Here is a 19,344-nt window from a genome sequence, read left to right as displayed (position 1 = left end):
ATCTGATTGGTCAGTTTGAACGTCTCACATTTGGGTTACAGACACATGGTCAAGGAAGTGAAGTAAGATTGTAATCTTTGCCTTCTCTTTTCTTTGTCTCTATCATCTCATACATCTATTTTGTAACTATTTTCCTTCTTTCTTTTTATTTCGAACAACAAAAAAGTTTTTTTTTTTTTTTTTTGTAAAAACTATAAAAACCATTGTCATTAAACCATTTCAATTATAAATAATGTGCTAACTAGTTTTGATTTGGTATTGACTTTGAAGAGCTACTTATTGGAATGCAATATCGTCACACTATAGCAACGCTGTCTATCTATCAATCTGTGTATATGTCTGTCTGTTTGTCTATCTATTCATCTATCTGTCTGTCTATTTATCTATCCATCTCATTCTATTTCTTAAACACAATGAGCTGTTTTTACCAAACTCCCCATCCTGGGATTCCAACGGCCTGAATGATACTAATCACCACCTGCGCCATGAAGACGAAAAAGAACATCATGAAGTTGAAAGAACTGTCTGTCCTGCAAAAGAAAGAGTGAACTGCATTAGGGTCAAGCACAATGACATGATTACAATTCATAGACTACTTTGAACCATATTTAAACATGAACTTAACTCACTTGAAGGCCTTGTAGATGGGCCTAAACCAGCACACGTATGAGCATGGGGTGAACAGTATCAGCCACAGGATGGCCATACCAAAATTGGTTGCTCCGCCCCCTCCACACATCCATGCTAGACAGCCAATCAGGTTTGCAGCTAGAGTGGCACTATTCACTGCGAGTGAGAAAAAAAAATGTTAAATTAATATTACCTTAAAAGTGTGATGAAGGACCCAACAACTCTAGCTTATATCGACCATTTGATTTATTTTGAAAATGTATTAAAAATAAATTGAATGAAAAGAAAGTTAATTATATATATATATATATATATATATATATAAAATTTAAAAAAAAGTTAAAAATGGATTTAAAATAAAATAAAAACTGATTGCATTCTCTTACAAAATATATCTAATGTATATCATGTATACATAATATTGCATTTGATGCATACTTTAGGGTTGTGGGAGACTACATTACAAGGAAAACTAAAATTTCATCTGTTGGAACGGGGTTGGAATTTATGACACACAATGACTAAAGTTCAATAGCTAAGTAAACTAAGTTCAAAGCTAACAATACTTTAGAAACTAATACAAATGTGTATTTATTTCAACAAACACTTACTTTCTCAACTCCCAGACTCATTTCAAAATAGTTCCCAATTAGTGTGCTATAAAAAAGGAGTTTGTAAATGTCCTACATGGCAAAAGCAACTCTAACGCTTGTGATACTTAATGATCACCTAGTAAACTGTACAATAACAAGAGTAATATGACATCCCATGGACCGATAGATCAAAATACAAAACCAGTCTCTACAAGTTTTCATGCGTCTCGTTTTTTCTCAGTGTTTACAGTAACAACAAAAGAGTCACTGTAATGGCAAATAAAGCCACATGATTGCAATCTACTCAGTACACACACAAAGTAATGAACAAAAAATTACATGCAGTGAGAATACTTCAAAAATATATAATACATGCTGAAATATTTAAGAACATACATATCCATAGGTAATACATTCGTTTGCACATTGAACGCCACTGGTCTGGGATCTCGTTGAAGTCTTGGTAAAAACATGGTTTCAGTGGAATGAACCGTGGTAGAGGAGGGAAATTGTTTTCTGTGGGGGAACAAACAATTTAAAGCTTAACCTCTTAAGTCATGGGTTCAGTAACAAAACTAATACAACATTCCATGGAAGTGACAGGGCTTTTTGGACATGTACCATGGTAGAACCATGCTATTCTTTGAACTGCATTACAGTACCATGTAAATACCATGGTACTTGAATATGGTAACAGTTTGGTTTACGAAAGTCAAAAGCTCTCACCTGCCATGGAGATTCTTGTTTTCTTTCAGATCACCAACGTCAAACTTTAATTTTTAAAAACCTGTAAAAACACACATTACAGACACAACAAATTCACACATTGCAATGAAACACTTTAAGAAGTGTTTATTATACAACACGTAGCAACTTAATTTTCCAGTATAATGTATTCCAGTGTGAAAGCGAAGCTTGTTCTTTGATATGCATCTAAATTTTCAGCAAAATAAAAACAAACAACCAAAAAGCAATGGAATAACTTTAGTAAACACAAGCTAGATCCAGCTGTGTCCCTAATAAAGCAAATGTTTTTGTTCCTCATTCAGGATTATAAACATGACACCTATAAACCTTAAAGGCACAGTGTGTAATTTTCGCCGCTAGAGGTCGCTTATTCAAAACGAAGGTGTGGCTTCATGACGCCATGAATGAGCGTGGAAACATGAGAGTTGTCGTCTTCACCTCTACAGCCGATGGAAAGGAATCCGACGGAAATCATGTTGCTAAATGACATTTTAAAATATATTGTATGATGGAGAAAGCTGTTAGCCACTTGACAAAATAGTGTTGTCTCTGAGGTATGGTAAAAACATGTTACTCGCAGTAAATCAAGAAAACAAGCGATTCAAACAATAAGACTAACCGTGTTGCGCTGTATAACAATGATTAGTTTCCTGTTGATCAATGTATCCAAACAGTTGCTCACCTGTCTAATAAAACACATAATATATTAAAGTGTCTTTGGTGATTACTCTCTATGAAAGTAAAACTGGAAATCGAGGGTAACGCGGATATGATGTCATAGGCCTATGTCACACTTCCTGCTTCCGGAACGCGGAGTAGGGATTCAGAACTTCCGGTCAACAGTATTTCTCGATAAGGATTTAGATTATCAGCCATAATGTCTCTAAACCATCCGAGGTAGACTGACCACGAGCTATGAGGTTGTAAAACGAAGGTTTTTGCTCCTGTAGAAGCTACAAGTTCGTATAAAATCAACCTTGTTTTAAGAAAAACATGTTTTATCCACGATCTTATGAAATAAAAACTACACTACCCACAATCCTAAGCGTAGCAGCAACGTCTGCTGATTGATTCAACTCGCTGTTACCATAGAAACGTTTACCTTACTGGCGAACGGCTAGAGCTATAACAACAGTGGCAGGCTACACCCGCAGCTGCTGTTGTAGTGTATCGGGTTGCTCTGCATCAGGACGTAGACAACCATACCTCAGCTTTCACGCAAGGACGAAAGGACGAAACACTCCGCAAGTCTAGGGTTAGGTTAATAAGGAGGAATGCGGGGCCTTCTTTTAATATTCTCCGGGGCAGCACTTTCGTTTGCTGTTTGCATTTTGAAAAGGAGAGCATCTACGTCTTGGAAAGTGGTCGGAATAGACTTAAAGCCAATACTATACCAACCCGGTTTCCCTGGAATAACTGGGGGGATAATCAGCCCATCGCCGGTCAGTTTTTGACCGTGTTAGGCAGGTTGCGGAAAGATTTGGTCCAGCAGTATCTATCGGACTCCGCCATCGTAAAAAGCTAACCGGAAGAGCCGTATCCCTACTAAAAGACGTACTTCCGGTCTTCAATTGTTTCGTGACATAGGCAGGCGAGGCGATGACACGGTCAGTGTCCTGGTTAAAATGGCTGATTTCTCTGAATTTAAATATTTTTGGAAACGTTTGGGATAATGTAAGTACACAAATCAACAAAATATATAACGCTGTTCTAGTGGTATTTGGATAATCTTAAAATCTTACATATTGTGCCTTTAAGCAGCCCATTATTACATGCACATTATTTTCAGATTAAAGTTCATATTCTGCTGATAGAGCAACTTGTTAGTAAAATCCAAAACTAACATATCCAAAAACAATTTCTAAAAATAGAAGATCCATTGACAACAAAACAAACAAACAAAAAAACGACAAACTGATGTCATGATGACTATATATGAATAGCTTGATTTTTTTAAACCCCAAAATTACTTTTGTTCAGAGATACACATCATATACTTATTTGAATATTACAAATATGATTAACATTCCAAATTCTGATTAATATTAACATTTTTAGGAAACTCTTCTGGCCTAATATGTTTATGGCAATCAAGTTAATGCATTCACATGACGCTAACATTTTTGTTTAATATTGTTAAATTCTGAGTAGGTAATATTTTCGAACATGTAAACAATGATTGTCACATTATAGCTGTTGATTGTTATTAAAAGTAACTCTGATTTGATCCTTAGAAGGAATCAGGAATACAGGCCTGCTAACTGAATCATCCTTTTTTTGGACTCCGTCAATAGGACACAATTCGATGATTCGAACGATTCATTTCGAACCTAAAAGAATCGTTTCGTAGCGATTATTCGAAACCGTTTATTTGTAGCGAATATTTACAAACGTCTATTCGTATAGCGATTATATTTTTAACCTTAATCTTTAGAAGTTATTAGGTAGCATTTATTCGTAGCGATTATTATCAACCATTTATTTGTAGCGATTATTCTTGACCGATTACTGGTAGCTTTTCCTCGCTCAATTCTAGCCAAACCCAGTTGCAAAGTGAAGGGCATGTCGCTGTGGTGGAATACAGATATGAAAAGATAATCTATTTGTCCTAACGTTATATTTCATAAATCCAAATGATAGGTGTTGTTATAAAACGCAAGATAAGAATTGAAGGAGAAAACAAGAGCAAAATAATATTTTGCGAACACATTTTCATTCATTTCAGAGCGGTAAAGAGGTCGAGCACAGCGCCCTTCAAGGGAAAAGATGGAGCTGAACGGGGAGGTGTTTTATTCAACAGTGCAAGCTAAGACTGCATCCATTTCTGCTTTTCCCTGGCACGTAAGACATATAAATCTGTTCAGAGTACATAGATGTAAAAAAAACAAAGGTAAGAAAGTGAAAAAAAAATCGGCGGAAACCCGTTCCCTTCCTACCTTCTCGCGCGTTCACCCAACAATGTTTCCAATGCACGCGCTCAGTTACATCTATTAAACTGCTTTCCATTCAATGATCGATGCACTTGTGATGGAGATGTCTTCCAAATCCGGTATATTATGAGATGATAATAAGAAAATGGGAGTAAAAACAATCACGTCACGGTACTCCTACACACACATACGCACGCAAGCGCGTCGACGAGCATCAGTTCCGCGAGGGATGAGTGTGTGTGATGCTGAATAAATCAGCTCGTGTGTTTGAGCACTCTACACTCGCGATATTTCATTTTTCACTCGCTCCTCAAGAGATGTGTGTGTGTGTGTGTGTGTGGCCGCTCTCCACGGTACTGAAGCAAAGTCAAGACTATTAGGCTAAGTAAAAATATTATTTAGGCTATGGGTAAAAGGTAATACATTTATTAAATGTATGATATATGCATTACACACACAGACATTTATTATCTTTTACACATACAGAATGTTATTACTTAGGCTACTATAGTAATTTGTGCGTGTATGCATTTTATACATTTAATGTGTATCACATTTTGCACAGAATGTCGTGCTAGACAATACAGAATAGTCACATCACAACCCCTGCTTGGGACTCTTATTTTGGGTTTCTGTTTTGTTTTTGTTTCCTGTTTAGCTTGTAGTCAGTTTGTAGTTTTCTTTGTTGATTAGTTTCATTGATTGTTTCCAGATGTGTCTTGGCCCTTTATTCCTGTATGTATTTTCTGTGCTATTTGTGTTTCCCTTGTTGATGTATCACATTCATCGGTTTCAATTGGTTTGGTTTTTTGCACCCCGTGTTTGTATTTACTTTTTGCCCAATGCCTGGATGTACTTTAATTATTTTTGTTAATAAACATGTTACACTGCATTTGGATCCAATTCTCAATTTTTATGGATAAGTCTTCTACAAGAGAGTAAATAGAACAAGAATCCAGGCTAATTGATCGATCTGAACCCCAATAAAGTTACAACATTTTAGACCTCTATTCTTAAAATAGATTAGGTAGCGCCCCTCGAGGCCCTTTCTGGATAGATTAGCATTCATCAGGTCATGTCATCTCTAAAAGTCATGGTGATCTAGCCAATTGTGCAGTAGGTCGGAGCAGATAAGCTATGGCGGTTTTAATATCATGCACTATCGTATGTGTGCAGAAACCATCAATATGAAGTCTATTTCTTGTGAATATGAAAAGCAGGATGAACGTGTGTGCATTTTTACCATATTTTAACCATATTATGAATACAAAAATGTTAGTGATTAAATAAATAATAATTAGTAAAAGGATGATAAATTAATATGATACAGGAGTAGCTATTAAAAAGGAATACATGATATTAAAAAGAAATATGATTGTCAGTGTAACGTTGAACATACTCGGATCTTGTCAATAACAAAATTTATTTCCATTTAATTGTACTTTTTCTTATGTTTCACTTGAATGAAATCTTTCTATTTTAATATTACTTATCCATTAAAATTAAGAATCGGATCCAATTGCAGTGTAAAATGTTTATAAACAAAAATAATGGACATGGCACTTACCAACACATAACAATACTTGGCGAAGACATGGCAAAACATGAGAGCTTAAACACACACAAGACTAATGACTGAACAAGACACACCTGTGCACAATGAAACAATGAACCAATCAGAAAATGACACATAAGACAAGGGAAGCGCTAGACATGATGGCAATGGAATCACATGACAATACAAGAAACATGAAACAATAACCATAACTAGACATTACAGTCTGCTATATGATGATTAAATTAATGAATACGGAACCAAGATTATATGTGAATTTATAAAGAAAAAGACTAATTCAATTCTCTAAAAAAAAATAGGATATTAATAAAAGAGTATTGACAAAAATTAAGTTATATACACATATATATTTTTCATTTCTTATACTTCATAACAACATAATTTCATCATTATATAACTGTTGAGAAAATCGCATTGTTTATTATTTCCAGTGTTGATTCTGAGCCAGTTATCTTTGGCCTGGACTTTTTTCAGACGCCTTTCCCTCAGCCAAACGCTGACCTAGTTTTCTCATACATAATTGATCTTTAAGATTCCTCTGGCAATGATATTCAGCGCTGTGTAACGTTACAATGAAATGAGAAAACACTTCTAGTAACACAATGCATGCTCTAAAATGCTTCTCACATCTAAAGTATCAGTATCTACACTTGAAATCCATGTTGTATCTGGAATTTCTTGATGGCAAAAGAAAACGACTCGGTTACTAACGTAACCTCGGTTCCCTGAGAGGAGGGAACGAGTATTGCATAAGTAGCTTACGCTATGGGAAAACTCCTTTTCTCGAGAAATATTGAAGTCTTTATGTAAAACGCATTGCAGCTGCACAGCATACAGCAATGAGCGAGGCAGCTCGGTCATTGGCTGTGCTGCGGCAACTGCACGAACCTATGACGGGGCGACTCTGAACCCGCTTCCAATGAGCGTGCTTCGCGACCGCGCGCGTCAGAGCCCGCCAAGATGGGCGTGGCCAAGGGCTATATATTGGGCGCCCCCTCGTCTGAGTTCTTTAGGTTCAATCGACTGAAGCGAACTGACCAAACACAAGCACAGCAGCTTACGCAATACTCGTTCCCTCCTCTCAGGGAACCGAGGTTTCGTTAGTAACCGAGTCGTTCCCTTTCGAGAGGTTCCTCCTATTGCGTAAGTAGCTTACGCTATGGGAACACCATGTAAAACGCCGTGCGTGCTGACTTCGCTCTATTAAGCCGGAGGCAGATGCCTGAGCCTTTAAGCAAAGTAATTATCCAACGAGCCGGCCGAAGGCGGGCTTTATAAGGGACAATGTGGAACGGCCCAATGGGCATCCAGAGAAAACACACAAGCACATTCTTATGTACTGATATGCATGAAAAACCCTCTAAGTCAGTCAGAGACGGACCCTATAAGGGAGGAGATAATGCTCAGCATGTACACACTCCAGCCTATGCATAGTTAGACCGACAGTATGTTGGAGTGCAATGAGGGGACCTGTAGGTTATAAAACCTGATAAATGTTGACGGTGAGGCCCAGCCTGCTGCCGCACAAATATCTTGAATGGGTATCCCACTCGACCACGCCCACGAGGAGGCCATGCCTCTTGTAGAGTGAGCTCTGATGCCCAAGGGGCACTGAAGGCCCTTGGCTTCATAAGCCAGCGCTATAGCATCAACTATCCAGCGCGATATTCTCTACTTTGAAACAGCGAGACCTTTGGTGCGGCCGCCAAAGCATACGAACAATTGCTCTGTCTGTCTGAACAGAGCAGAACGTTACAAATATACTCTGAGCGCCCTGACCGGGCAGAGTAAATTAGCGTCGCTTTCGTCTGCTGGAGACGATAGCGCGGCCAGAGATATCACCTGTGCTCTGAAGGGTGTGGAGAGCACCTTAGGAATATACCCGTGTTTTGGCCTGAGGACAACTCTGCTGTCGTTAGGTCCAAACTCCAGGCAGGCAGCGCTTGATGACAGCGCGTGCAGGTCGCCCACTCTCTTGACCGAGGCGAGAGCCAGCAAGAGAGCAGTTTTGAGCGAGAGCTGTTTAAGGTGCACAGTTCGGAGGGGTTCGAACTTTTGAGTGCGTCCAGGACCGTGGCCAGGTCCCAGATTGGCACTGAGGGGGGGCGTGGGGGATTTATCCTCCTGGCGCCCCTCAGGAAACGAACAACTAGGTAGTTTTTCCCTAGTGTGCGTCCTTCTACAGGGTCGTGTGATGCCGCTATGGCAGCCACATATACTTTGAGCGTGGAGGGGGTGCGGCCTGCCTCCAACAGCTCTTGTAAGAAAACGAGCACACTCTGTACCTCGCATGTCTAAGGGTTCAGGTTCCTGGATTTACACCAGTCACTGAACACCTTCCATTTCTGGGCAAATAAGCGCCTCGTAGAGGGCGCTCGCGCCTCAGTGATGGTTCTCAAGACTCCACTGGGGAGGTTCCCGGGAACCCGTTGAGGGGCCATGCATGGAGGGCCCACAGATCGGGGCGGGGATGGAGGATCATCCCGTTGGCCTGCCTGAGGAGGTCTAGCCTCAGCGGAATCGGCCATGGGGCAGATTGCATCATCTGCATCAGTTCTGGAAACCACGTCTGGTTCTTCCAGAGTGGGGCTACCAGGAGCACTGCACATTTCTCCTCCCTGATCCGACTGATGACCTGAGGTACCATCGCGACCGGAGGGAAGGCATACAGCGGGCGGCTCGGCCAGCTTTGGGCGAGCGCGTCTGTGCTCTTTGAAAAGAAGAGAGGGCAGTGCGCATTTTCCTTGGAGGCAAAGAGGTCGACCTCTGCTCTGCCACAGGTTTGCCATAACCACTGAATCGTCAGGGGGTGGAGAGACCATTCTCCTGGGAGAACTTTGTCTCTGGACAGCAGGACACTGGTTCAGGACACCTGGCACATGCGCTGCTCTCAGCGAGCGCAGGTTGCGCTGGGACCATAGGATGAGTTCCCTGGCCATCGAGTGCAGGGAGCTCGACCTGAGTCCACCCTGACGATTTATATACGAGACTACCGTCATGTTGTCCGTTCGGACCAGGACGTTCTCGTCCTTCAGGTACGGAAGCAGGGCTCTGAGAGCCAAAGCGACCGCTTTCAATTCCAGACAGTTTATATGTAGGCGCTTCTCCGGGTTTGACCACAAGCCGGAGACAGGCCTGCCCTCGTAAAGGGCCCCCCAACCTATTTTGGAGGCATCTGTCGTGATCATTTTTCTCCTTGTGTTCACGCCCAAACTCACACCGGACTGATACCAGTCGACAGCTTTCCAGGGCGTCAGGGCTTTTATGCAGCCGTGATTCGCTCTGATTAAAAAGTGGCCCGAGCGCCACGCGTGAGTGGGGACACGGCTTTTGAGCCAGCGTTGGAGAGGACGCATGTGCAACAATCCTAGCTGGAGTACAGCTGATGCCGAGGCCATGAGACCAAGCATTTTTTGAAATCGCTTGATGGGGCGCGCGCCCGCTCTGAACGATGTTGCAAGGCGCCGGATAGTGAGCGCGCGCTCTGATGAGAATCTAGCACTATTCCCAGAAAAGAAATATTCTGGCTGGGGGATAGCATGCTCTATGCAAAATTGATTCTTAGACCCAGTCGATCTAGATGACTGATAATCCAAGACCTGTGTGTCACTAACTGGCTCTCTGATTGTGCTAGGACTAGCCAATCGTCGAGATAATTCAGTATTCGCACTCCCCGCTGTCTCAGGGGGGAAAGTGCTGCATCCATACATTTCGTGAATGTTCGGGGTGCCAGTGACAGGCCGAATGGTAGTACTGTGTACTGGTATGACTGTCCCTCGAAAGCGAATCTCAGAAATGGCCTGTGATGAGGCGCTATCGGAATGTGAAAGTAAGCGTCTTTCAGATCCACTGATAGAAACCAATCCCCCGGGCGAACTTGCGCGAGGATATGCTTGGTTGTTAACATTCTGAACGAGCGAATCATTAAAGCTTTGTTCAGATGTCTGAGATCTAGAATGGGGCGGAGACCACCATCCTTCTTCGGGACGAGAAAATAGCGACTGTAAAAACCTGCCTCGCTCATAGAGGGAGGGACTGTTTCTATAGCGCCCTTCTCTATCAGTTTGAGCACCTCGGAGCGTAGAACATGTGAAACATCTTTTCTCACTTTCGTCTCGACCACCGCTGTGAAGCGGGGCGGTCTGCGAGCGAATTGAAGCGAGTAACCGTGTTTTATTGTTCAAACCCATTTCGGCATGCCGGGGATATTTTCCCAAGCTTTCGCTCGCACAGATATGGGCTGAATGCTGGCTGGGGGCGTGTCGCAGTGACGTATGGCTCCCGCCGGCAAATCGCCCTGTGCTAATACTGAGCTTACAGCTCTCAGAGGCGCGGGCGCGCGCTGAGCAGCTTTGATGAATGCCGAGTGCAGGGGTGCACGCTCGCCACATCCGTAATGCTCACAGTGTGACTTGGGGAAATGTTTAAGACTGTATGGACAGTGCTTATGGGTGGGGGTGCATAGACTGTGGTAGGCACGCGCGCCACTTTCATAAAACTTCCCGCTCATGGCGGGAGGTTTTTGGCCATATAAACAGTGTTTGTGAGTTGGGGTGCATGCATAACAGCGGGCACACGCGCTACTCTTATAGAATTTCCCGCTTTTACTGGGGAAGTGTTTATAACTGTGGGAACAGTGCTTATGTGTAGTGGTGCATACATGACAGTGGGCACACAATCTACATTTATGGGGCGTCCAGCCTGAGCTGGGGAAGCATTTGGCACTGCTTTGACAGTTTTGATATGTGGGAATGCACACTTTAGTGTGGACACGTGACCCTTTAATGACACAGGCAGAAAATGGCTCTTTATGTGATTTCTGTGTGTCGCTGTAAAAACGGCGTTTGTTTGCAGGTGAGCGAGCTGTGCGGCTGGCCCATTGGCTGCTGTACAGACATTTCCTGCCGCCTGTAAGGGGACTGGGTAATGTTTTAAACGTTTTGGAGAGAGCGGTCCGGCTTTGGGTGACACGCGCTCTCTCTTTTTCTCCCTGTAGCTAGGAAGACTTACGAGGCTCTGGGTTCAGCACAATCTTGGGCCGAGGTCCCTGTCGCTCGGGCGGTTGCTTCCTGTTGGCAGATGACCACTCGTCACTCTTCCTGTTGGCAGATGACCACCTGTTGACCACTCGTCCAGTCAGCTGCGGGCGGGTTCTTCCGGGGAAGACCAATCGAGCCCGAGGTCTTCCACGGCCTTAGACAGGATGCGGACAATCTCCGAGTCCATGCTGGAGCCCACGTTCGTGCCAGCTAACGTCGATGGCGCGGGGTCGAAGGACGAGCCCGGCCAGTCGTCGGATGCAGCATCAAAGGAAAGGCTGTCATCCTTTTCGTCGTCATCCCCTGACGCGCCAAACGAGACGAGACCCATCGCTTTGCTGGAGGGGTGCTGGTCCGCCTGTGTGAACTGGACTGGCGGCGGGGAGTCTTCGGGTGGTGGTGAAGCATGCGGGGATTGGCCCGGCGTGACGTCACTGCAAACCGCGTGCTCTGGCGGCCTCTGTGAGCGGCGCTTCTTCTTGCGCGGCTCGACCAGAGGGGATGGTAGCACGGTGGTGGTGGGCTCTTTTGCGGCGAAAGCGGCGAAGCGAGCGCGCAGCTCGGTGAGGCCCAGGGCGTCACACTCGGGGCATCCACCTCGAGTAAGGGCAGCCTCTGCGTGGTCCAGTCCCAGGCAGCGGGTGCAAATGATGTGACGATCCCCGTCCTGAAGAGGGCCTCGACACGAGGCGCAGGAAGGCATTTGAAACAACGCCCAGTTAATTTGCTCTTTTAGAAAAGTGTCGCGGGGGCGAACACTGGTAGCTTTGAAAGGATATAGGTGATGCGCGCCGGATGGTTTAGCAGAAGGCGATCGAAGGCGGCTGAAGGCGCCGGCGTCCTCGTAGCAGTCCTGCTGTTGGCTTGTCGACGGCGGCGGCGAAAAGACTCCAAAAATCCAGAGGATCCAGCGAAGAGAAGGTCTTTGCTGAAGGAGATTAAATCTAAAGAACTCAGACGACAGGGCGCCCAATATACACTCACCGGCCACTTTATTAGGTACCCCATGCTAGTAACGGGTTGGACCCCCTTTTGCCTTCAGAACTGCCTCAATTCTTCGTGGCATAGATTCAACAAGGTGCTGGAAGCATTCCTCAGGGAGTTTGGTCCATATTGACATGATGGCATCACACAGTTGCCGCAGATTTGTCGGCTGCACATCCATGATGCGAATCTCCCGTTCCACCACATCCCAAAGATGCTCTATTGGGTTGAGATCTGGTGACTGTGGAGGCCATTTTAGTACAGTGAACTCATTGTCATGTTCAAGAAACCAATTTGAAATGATTAGAGCTTTGTGACATGGTGGAAGTAGCCATCAGAGGATGGGTACATGGTGGCCATAAAGGGATGGACATGGTCAGAAACAATGCTCAGGTAGGCCGTGGCATTTAAACGATGCCCAATTGGCACTAAGGGGCCTAAAGTGTGCCAGGAAAACATCCCCCACACCATTACACCACCACCACCAGCCTGCACAGTGGTAACAAGGCATGATGGTTCCATGTTCTCATTCTGTTTACGCCAAATTCTGACTCTAACATCTGAATGTCTCAACAGAAATCGAGACTCGTCAGACCAGGCAACATTTTTCCAGTCTTCAACTGTTCAATTTTGGTGAGCTCTTGCAAATTGTAGCCTCTTTTTCCTATTTGTAGTGGAGATGAGTGGTACCCGGTGGAGTCTTCTGCTGTTGTAGCCCATCCGCCTCAAGGTTGTGCGTGTTGTGGCTTTACAAATGCTTTGCTGCATACCTCGGTTGTAACGAGTGGTTATTTCAGTCACTGTTGCCCTTCTATCAGCTCGAACCAGTCTGGCCATTCTCCTCTGACCTCTGGCATCAACAAGGCATTTCCGCCCACAGAACTGCCGCTCACTGGATGTTTTTTCTTTTTCGGACCATTCTCTGTAAACCCTAGAGATGGTTGTGCGTGAAAATCCCAGTAGATTAGCAGTTTCTGAAATACTCAGACCAGCCCTTCTGGCACCAACAATCATGCCACGTTCAAAGTCACTCAAATCAACTTTCTTCCCCATACTGATGCTTGGTTTGAACTGCAGGAGATTGTCTTGACCATGTCTACATGCCTAAATGCACTGAGTTGCCGCCATGTGATTGGCTGCTTAGAAATTAAGTGTTAACGAGCAGTTGGACAGGTGTACCTAATAAAGTGGCCGGTGAGTGTATAGCCCTTGGCCACGCCCATCTTGGCGGGCTCTGATGCGCGCGGGCGCAAAGCACGCTCATTGGAAGCGGGTTCAGAGTCGCCCCGTCATAGGTTCGTGCAGTTGCCGCAGCACAGCCAATGACCGAGCTGCCTCGCTCATTGCTGTATGCTGTGCAGCTGCAATGCGTTTTACATAAAGACTTCAATATTTCTCGAGAAAAGGAGTTTTCCCATAGCGTAAGCTACTTACGCAATAGGAGGAACCTCTCGAAAGGGAAAGAAAGACAGATTTTCAGGTCAATAGATTTTAGATAAAGTAAGACAATAGATCCGTCTATCATTATCCAAAGAGATACATTAAATAATGTTTGAATATATTTATATTGTGGAGGGTTCACTGGAAAAATATTATATGATCAATAAGCTATGGCAACATAATGTTTTTACATTGCTTTAACTCATCATAATAAGTTAAGCACTTTTCAACTTTTTATATACAAGATTCAACTCATTTTTCTTAAGTCAGTTTAATGTAATTTAACTTGGAATGGCTTAAACATCCAAGTTGATTGTGCTTAAAAATTTAAGGCAGCAACTTTTTTTTTTTTTACTGTGTTGTGGCATCACAAAATCCTGCACAATCCTTCTCCTTCACGAATCACTTACAGTTCACTCCATTCAGAGATGTTTTTCATTTCCCTTGCAGACGCAATTGGGATAGAATGAAGAACGATTCGAACGATTCGAACTTAAAAGAATCGCTTTGTAGCGATTATTCTAAACCGTTTATTTGTAGCGAATATTAACAAACGTTTATTCGTAGCGACTATATTTTTAACCTAATTCTTTAGAAATTATTATGTACCATTTATTCGTAGTGATTATTATCAACCATTTATTCGTAGCGGAAGGGAAAGGGTAAGATGCCTCTAGATGTTATAAAGGGAAAAACTGGCAGTGATGTGTGGTAGGCCTAAATCTTCAAGGACCAGCACATAATCATCATACTCGCAAAGTATTGGAGTATTGCTGGGAATATTCATATGATGGAGGATACAGTTTTGGGCGGAGAAGGACAGTAAGATCTTCTGTAATGTGACTCTTATTACTCTCGCCATGGAGAGTCCCAGAATTTCTCATAGATTTGAGCTTAGGCTACTATAAGTCCAAAGATATTGGATACGAGGTGGCTATTTGAAATCACTAATTTTATTCAGTTTTCAAATGTTTACAGATGGTTCTAAAGAACCAATCATCATCAAGATTTCAATCATCACTCATGGAAGAAATACGGTTTGCTCTCCAGTAAGAAGAAGCAGGAGAACTGACACAAGACAAACAAAAACAGCAACGTAGAGGACATAAGACCACCGGTAAAATCAAATAAATTACTCACAGTGAATGTAATTTGGACAATGGCTGAGACATCTGGTGGATCTTTTGTATCGTTAAACCTAGATAACATGCTTGATGAAGGTGAAATGTTTTGGGATGAGGTTGTTAATGGCAACAAGCAGAAGGTACGACAAAGGTCAGAGAGTGAAGCGGATTCCATAGAATCAGTAGTTATGGCGAAAAAGACCAAAACAGATGGTAACAGGTTCTTGAGGCCTCAGGTTGATGTTTGGAAAGTTATTTTGGTATTTGATCAAAAGGGAGGACCAGATTTACATCCAATACATATCACGAAAGCAATAGAGAAGGAAATAGGCAAGATTAATCACGCACGTTTCATGGGTAATGGGAGAATGCTGATCTTTGCAAATTCTAAGGAACAACAAAGTAATATTCTCAAGAAAACCACACTCAACAAACTCAAAGTAACGTCACATATTCCGGGTGCAACATCTAAGGTCAGAGGAGTAATATCTGGAATCCCAACTTCAGTTTCAATAGAGGAGATCATGGAAAGTTTAAAAGATTATGATTTAAGTGAAGCTAAGCGGTTGACAAAAGGTAAAGATAAAATAGAAAGCCTGTCTATTTTATTAGGCTTCAAGAAAGAACTACCTAGCAGGGTTCAAATGGGATACATGTCATACTCAGTGAGAGAATATATCCCGCCGCCGTTAAGATGTTTTAATTGCCAACGGTATGGTCATGCTGCTAGCCAATGTCGAGGAAAAATTAGATGTGCGAAATGTGGAGGAGAACACAAGTATGGTGAATGTGAGCAAGATGCTGTATTAAAATGTTGTAATTGTGGTGGCAATCATAGTGCAGCTTATGGAGGTTGTGAGAAGCACAAAGAGGCAAAAGAAGTCCAGAAATGCAAAATGATTCATAAAGTTTCCTATGCTGAGGCGGTTAAGAAAATTGAAATAGAAAAGAAAGGTGCTAGCTTAATTGTTCCCCAGTATACACCAGAGCAAGCTCGGGAAGCAAATGCTAGCAACCCAATAAGCAGAGTAAACCACAGGAGCCATCATAATGAGAGAGTCCAACAGGTCAGTAGGCCTAAATGTAACTCTCAACAGTCAGAATACTGTGAATTCAAAAAGAAAATGTCAGAAGAAATAATGTTGGTCAAGAAAAATGACTTCCTTGCCTTCATTTGCGCAGTGATCAGTAAAGCAACTGAACCTCATCAGGGAAGTAATACGGTAAAATCAATTGTGGATATTGCAAATGACTTTTTAGGATTTAGCTCACAAGCTAGTAAAATTCAAGAGATACTGAATTGTAAATATGAGGGTCAAAATAGTGATTAAAAGCCTTATGGTATTTTTCATTCTTCAATGGAATGCCAGAAGTCTAATAACAAATGGTCAAGAATTTAAGAGATATATACACAATTTGAAAGAAAAACCTGAGGTCATATGCATTCAAGAAACATGGTTAAAACCACACCTTGATTTTGTATTGAAAGGATATAATGGTATTAGATGTGATAGAGAAAAAGGCAGAGGAGGAGGGTGTATGACATTTATTAAATTAGGAATACCGTATAGGTCTATTAATTCCAAGGCCCACGAATGTGTGGTAACTGAAATATTTAACAAAGGTAGTGGTAATTTTACTATCATTAACTATTATAATCCATGTAAAGCATTAAATAGTGAGTTATTGAAAAGTATTGTTAAGAGAAGTCACAGAGAGATTTGGTGTGGGGACTTCAATGCTCACAACAGTTTATGGGGCAGTAAACAGACAAATTTGAATGGTGAGGCAGTGGAAGAAATGATGAATGATAGAATGTTAGTGTGTTTAAATAATGGTTATGGTACTAGAATTAATGTTTATAAAAATGAAACTTCTTGTATAGATTTAACTATAGTTGATAGGAAAATTGCCAGTAGATGTGAATGGGAAATAGATCAAAGCACAAGCATGGGTAGTGATCACTTCCCAATTACATGTGCAGTTGATATTGAATTTATGATTGAACAGAGTTATGTGCCCCAAAGATGGAATTTTAAAAAAGCAGATTGGGAGAAATTTGTAGAAAGCTGTGGGAATGGGGAAAGTATATTAATTAATAATGATCAGACAGTTGATGAAATGAATAGTATTGTCAGTTCTTTTATATTGGTTGCTGCCAGCCAAAGCGTTCCTGTTAGTCAAAATCAAAAGAAGCAAATCAATGTTCCATGGTGGAATGATAAGTGTTCAGAGGCTATCAAGGACAGGAATAGAGCGTTTAAGAACTTGCGTAGAACATTAACAATGGACAATCTTATTAACTACCAAAGGAAGAAGGCATTAGCCAGGAAGGTTATTAAAGAGGCTAAGAGAGATTCATGGAGACAGTTTTGCTCAACAATAGGAAGAGAGACCACGTTAAATAAAGTATGGATGATGATTAAGAAGATGATAGGCAAATTTAAGCCTCCTCAGGTTGCTGTTTTAATTAAAGATGGGACCCATGCAATCTCAGATTTGGAAAAAGCCAATATGCTTGCTAGAGCTTTTGCAGACATACACAAGGGTAGCCACCTGGAGGAGCGGTATATGAAAAGGAAAGAAGAGGTATTGGAAACAAATAGGAATATCTTAAATACCAAAGAGTCAAATATGTCTATTATGGATGCTGAAATTAATATGTCAGAACTTAAAAGGGCATTGAGTAATTCTGCATACTCTGCACCGGGGACGGACAACCTGTGTTATGCTATGTTTAGAAAACTACCTGATAATATATTGGAGAAAGTTCTTAAGTTGTTTAACAAAGTATGGAATGGAGGTAAATTACCAAGCATGTGGAAAGTGGCAAGAATTCTTCCATTTCCTAAACCAGGTAAAGATTCAAGTGATCCAGGAAACTATAGGCCTATTGCACTCACTTCACATTTTGGAAAATTAATGGAAAAAATTATAGTTGGACGTTTAAATTATTTTCTAGAATACATAAATCCAATTAAAGGGTATCAAACTGGATTTAGGAGGGGTAAGTCAACAACTGATGCTCTGGTTAAAGTATGCAATGAAATTGAAAAGACTTTAATAATGAAAGAAGTAATGGCGGCAGTTTTTCTGGATATTGAGAAAGCCTATGATACTATGTGGAGAGAAGGTTTGTTGATTAAATTAGGAAAATTGGGAATTAATGGGAAAATGTATAATTATATACTTGATTTTCTTTCTAAACGTTCAATTAGGGTCAAAGTGGGAGATGCAGTGTCTGATGAGTTTATTGTTGAAAATGGAATTCCTCAGGGGAGTGTTATCAGTCCTATATTGTTCAACATAATGATTAATGACATATATGAAAAACTGGGAGATAGTAACGAAGGTCTATTATATGCAGATGATGCTGTCATTTGGAGAAGAGGACGTAACATTTCATACGTTAATGATAAGATTCAAAAGGACATTCATGTACTTGAACAGTGGGGAGTTGATTGGGGTTTTAAATTTTCTATCTCAAAGTCACAGGTTGTTTATTTTACTAGGAAAAAAGTCCCTGAAACTTATAAAATTATGCTTTATAATCAGCAACTTGAAAGAAGTGAAAAATATAAGTACCTAGGAATATGGTTGGATGCCAAACTTACATGGAAATTTCACATAAAATATGTTGAAACAAAGTGTAAAAAGGTAATTAACCTTATGAGAATGGTCACTGGGCATAATTGGGGAGCTGACAGGCTGTCTCTGATGAACATATATAAAGCATTGATAAGATCAAATATTGATTATGGCTGTATAATGTATAGCTCAGCTTGTAAGACATCCCTCAAGAAAATTGAAAGAATGCAATTTAAGGCTTTGAGGATTGCCCTTGGTGCTTTTAAAACAACTCATACAAGTGCTTTATTAGTTGAATCTAAGGAAACCCCTATTCATTTAAGGTATGAGAAATTATCACTAACTTATTGGGTAAGGTTAAAAGGAAGTTTCAACAATCCAGCTCTGTCAGTACTTAGTGATTGTTGGGAATATTGTAAAAAGTCCAGTGGGTTTGGTTGGAATATTGGCAATTTAGTAAACCATTATGGATTAAAAGAGTTGAAGTATGGCCCAGCATTAGCATTAAGTTGTGTTCCTACATGGCTGCTTCCTGTACCAGAGGTAAATATTAAGTTATTAGCGGGAAAAGGTGAGCATCACACTAAGCAAAGTTTTACTGAAGCCTGCTTAAGTTATTTAAAAACTTCATATTATGGATATTTGGAAATATTTACAGATGGCTCTAAAGAATCCAAGGGTCATTGTGGTATT

The 19,344-nt window shown here is 41.6% G+C and overlaps 1 protein-coding gene across 1 annotated transcript in view; it reads right to left on the bottom strand.

Moving 5' to 3' along the window:
• scamp5a (secretory carrier membrane protein 5a) overlaps nucleotides 1-19,344 on the bottom strand; it is a 210,555-nt gene that overhangs the window by 9,573 nt on the left and 181,638 nt on the right. The window contains exons 2-5 of the mRNA XM_056265016.1: nucleotides 1,950-2,012; nucleotides 1,620-1,739; nucleotides 630-786; nucleotides 429-530 (exon numbers count right to left, since the gene is read on the bottom strand). Coding sequence (XP_056120991.1) covers nucleotides 429-530; nucleotides 630-786; nucleotides 1,620-1,739; nucleotides 1,950-1,956 — 386 coding nt within the window. The 5' untranslated portion in view covers nucleotides 1,957-2,012. The remainder of the gene's footprint in view (nucleotides 1-428; nucleotides 531-629; nucleotides 787-1,619; nucleotides 1,740-1,949; nucleotides 2,013-19,344) is intronic.

Source organism: Rhinichthys klamathensis, unplaced genomic scaffold, assembly GCF_029890125.1.
Source record: "Rhinichthys klamathensis goyatoka isolate OS25496 unplaced genomic scaffold, OSU_Roscu_1.1 h1tg000228l_1, whole genome shotgun sequence".
NCBI classification, from domain to species: Eukaryota; Metazoa; Chordata; class Actinopteri; order Cypriniformes; family Leuciscidae; genus Rhinichthys; species Rhinichthys klamathensis.
Note: the sequence above shows the minus strand (reverse complement) of the source record. Positions and strands in the feature narration are given on the sequence as shown.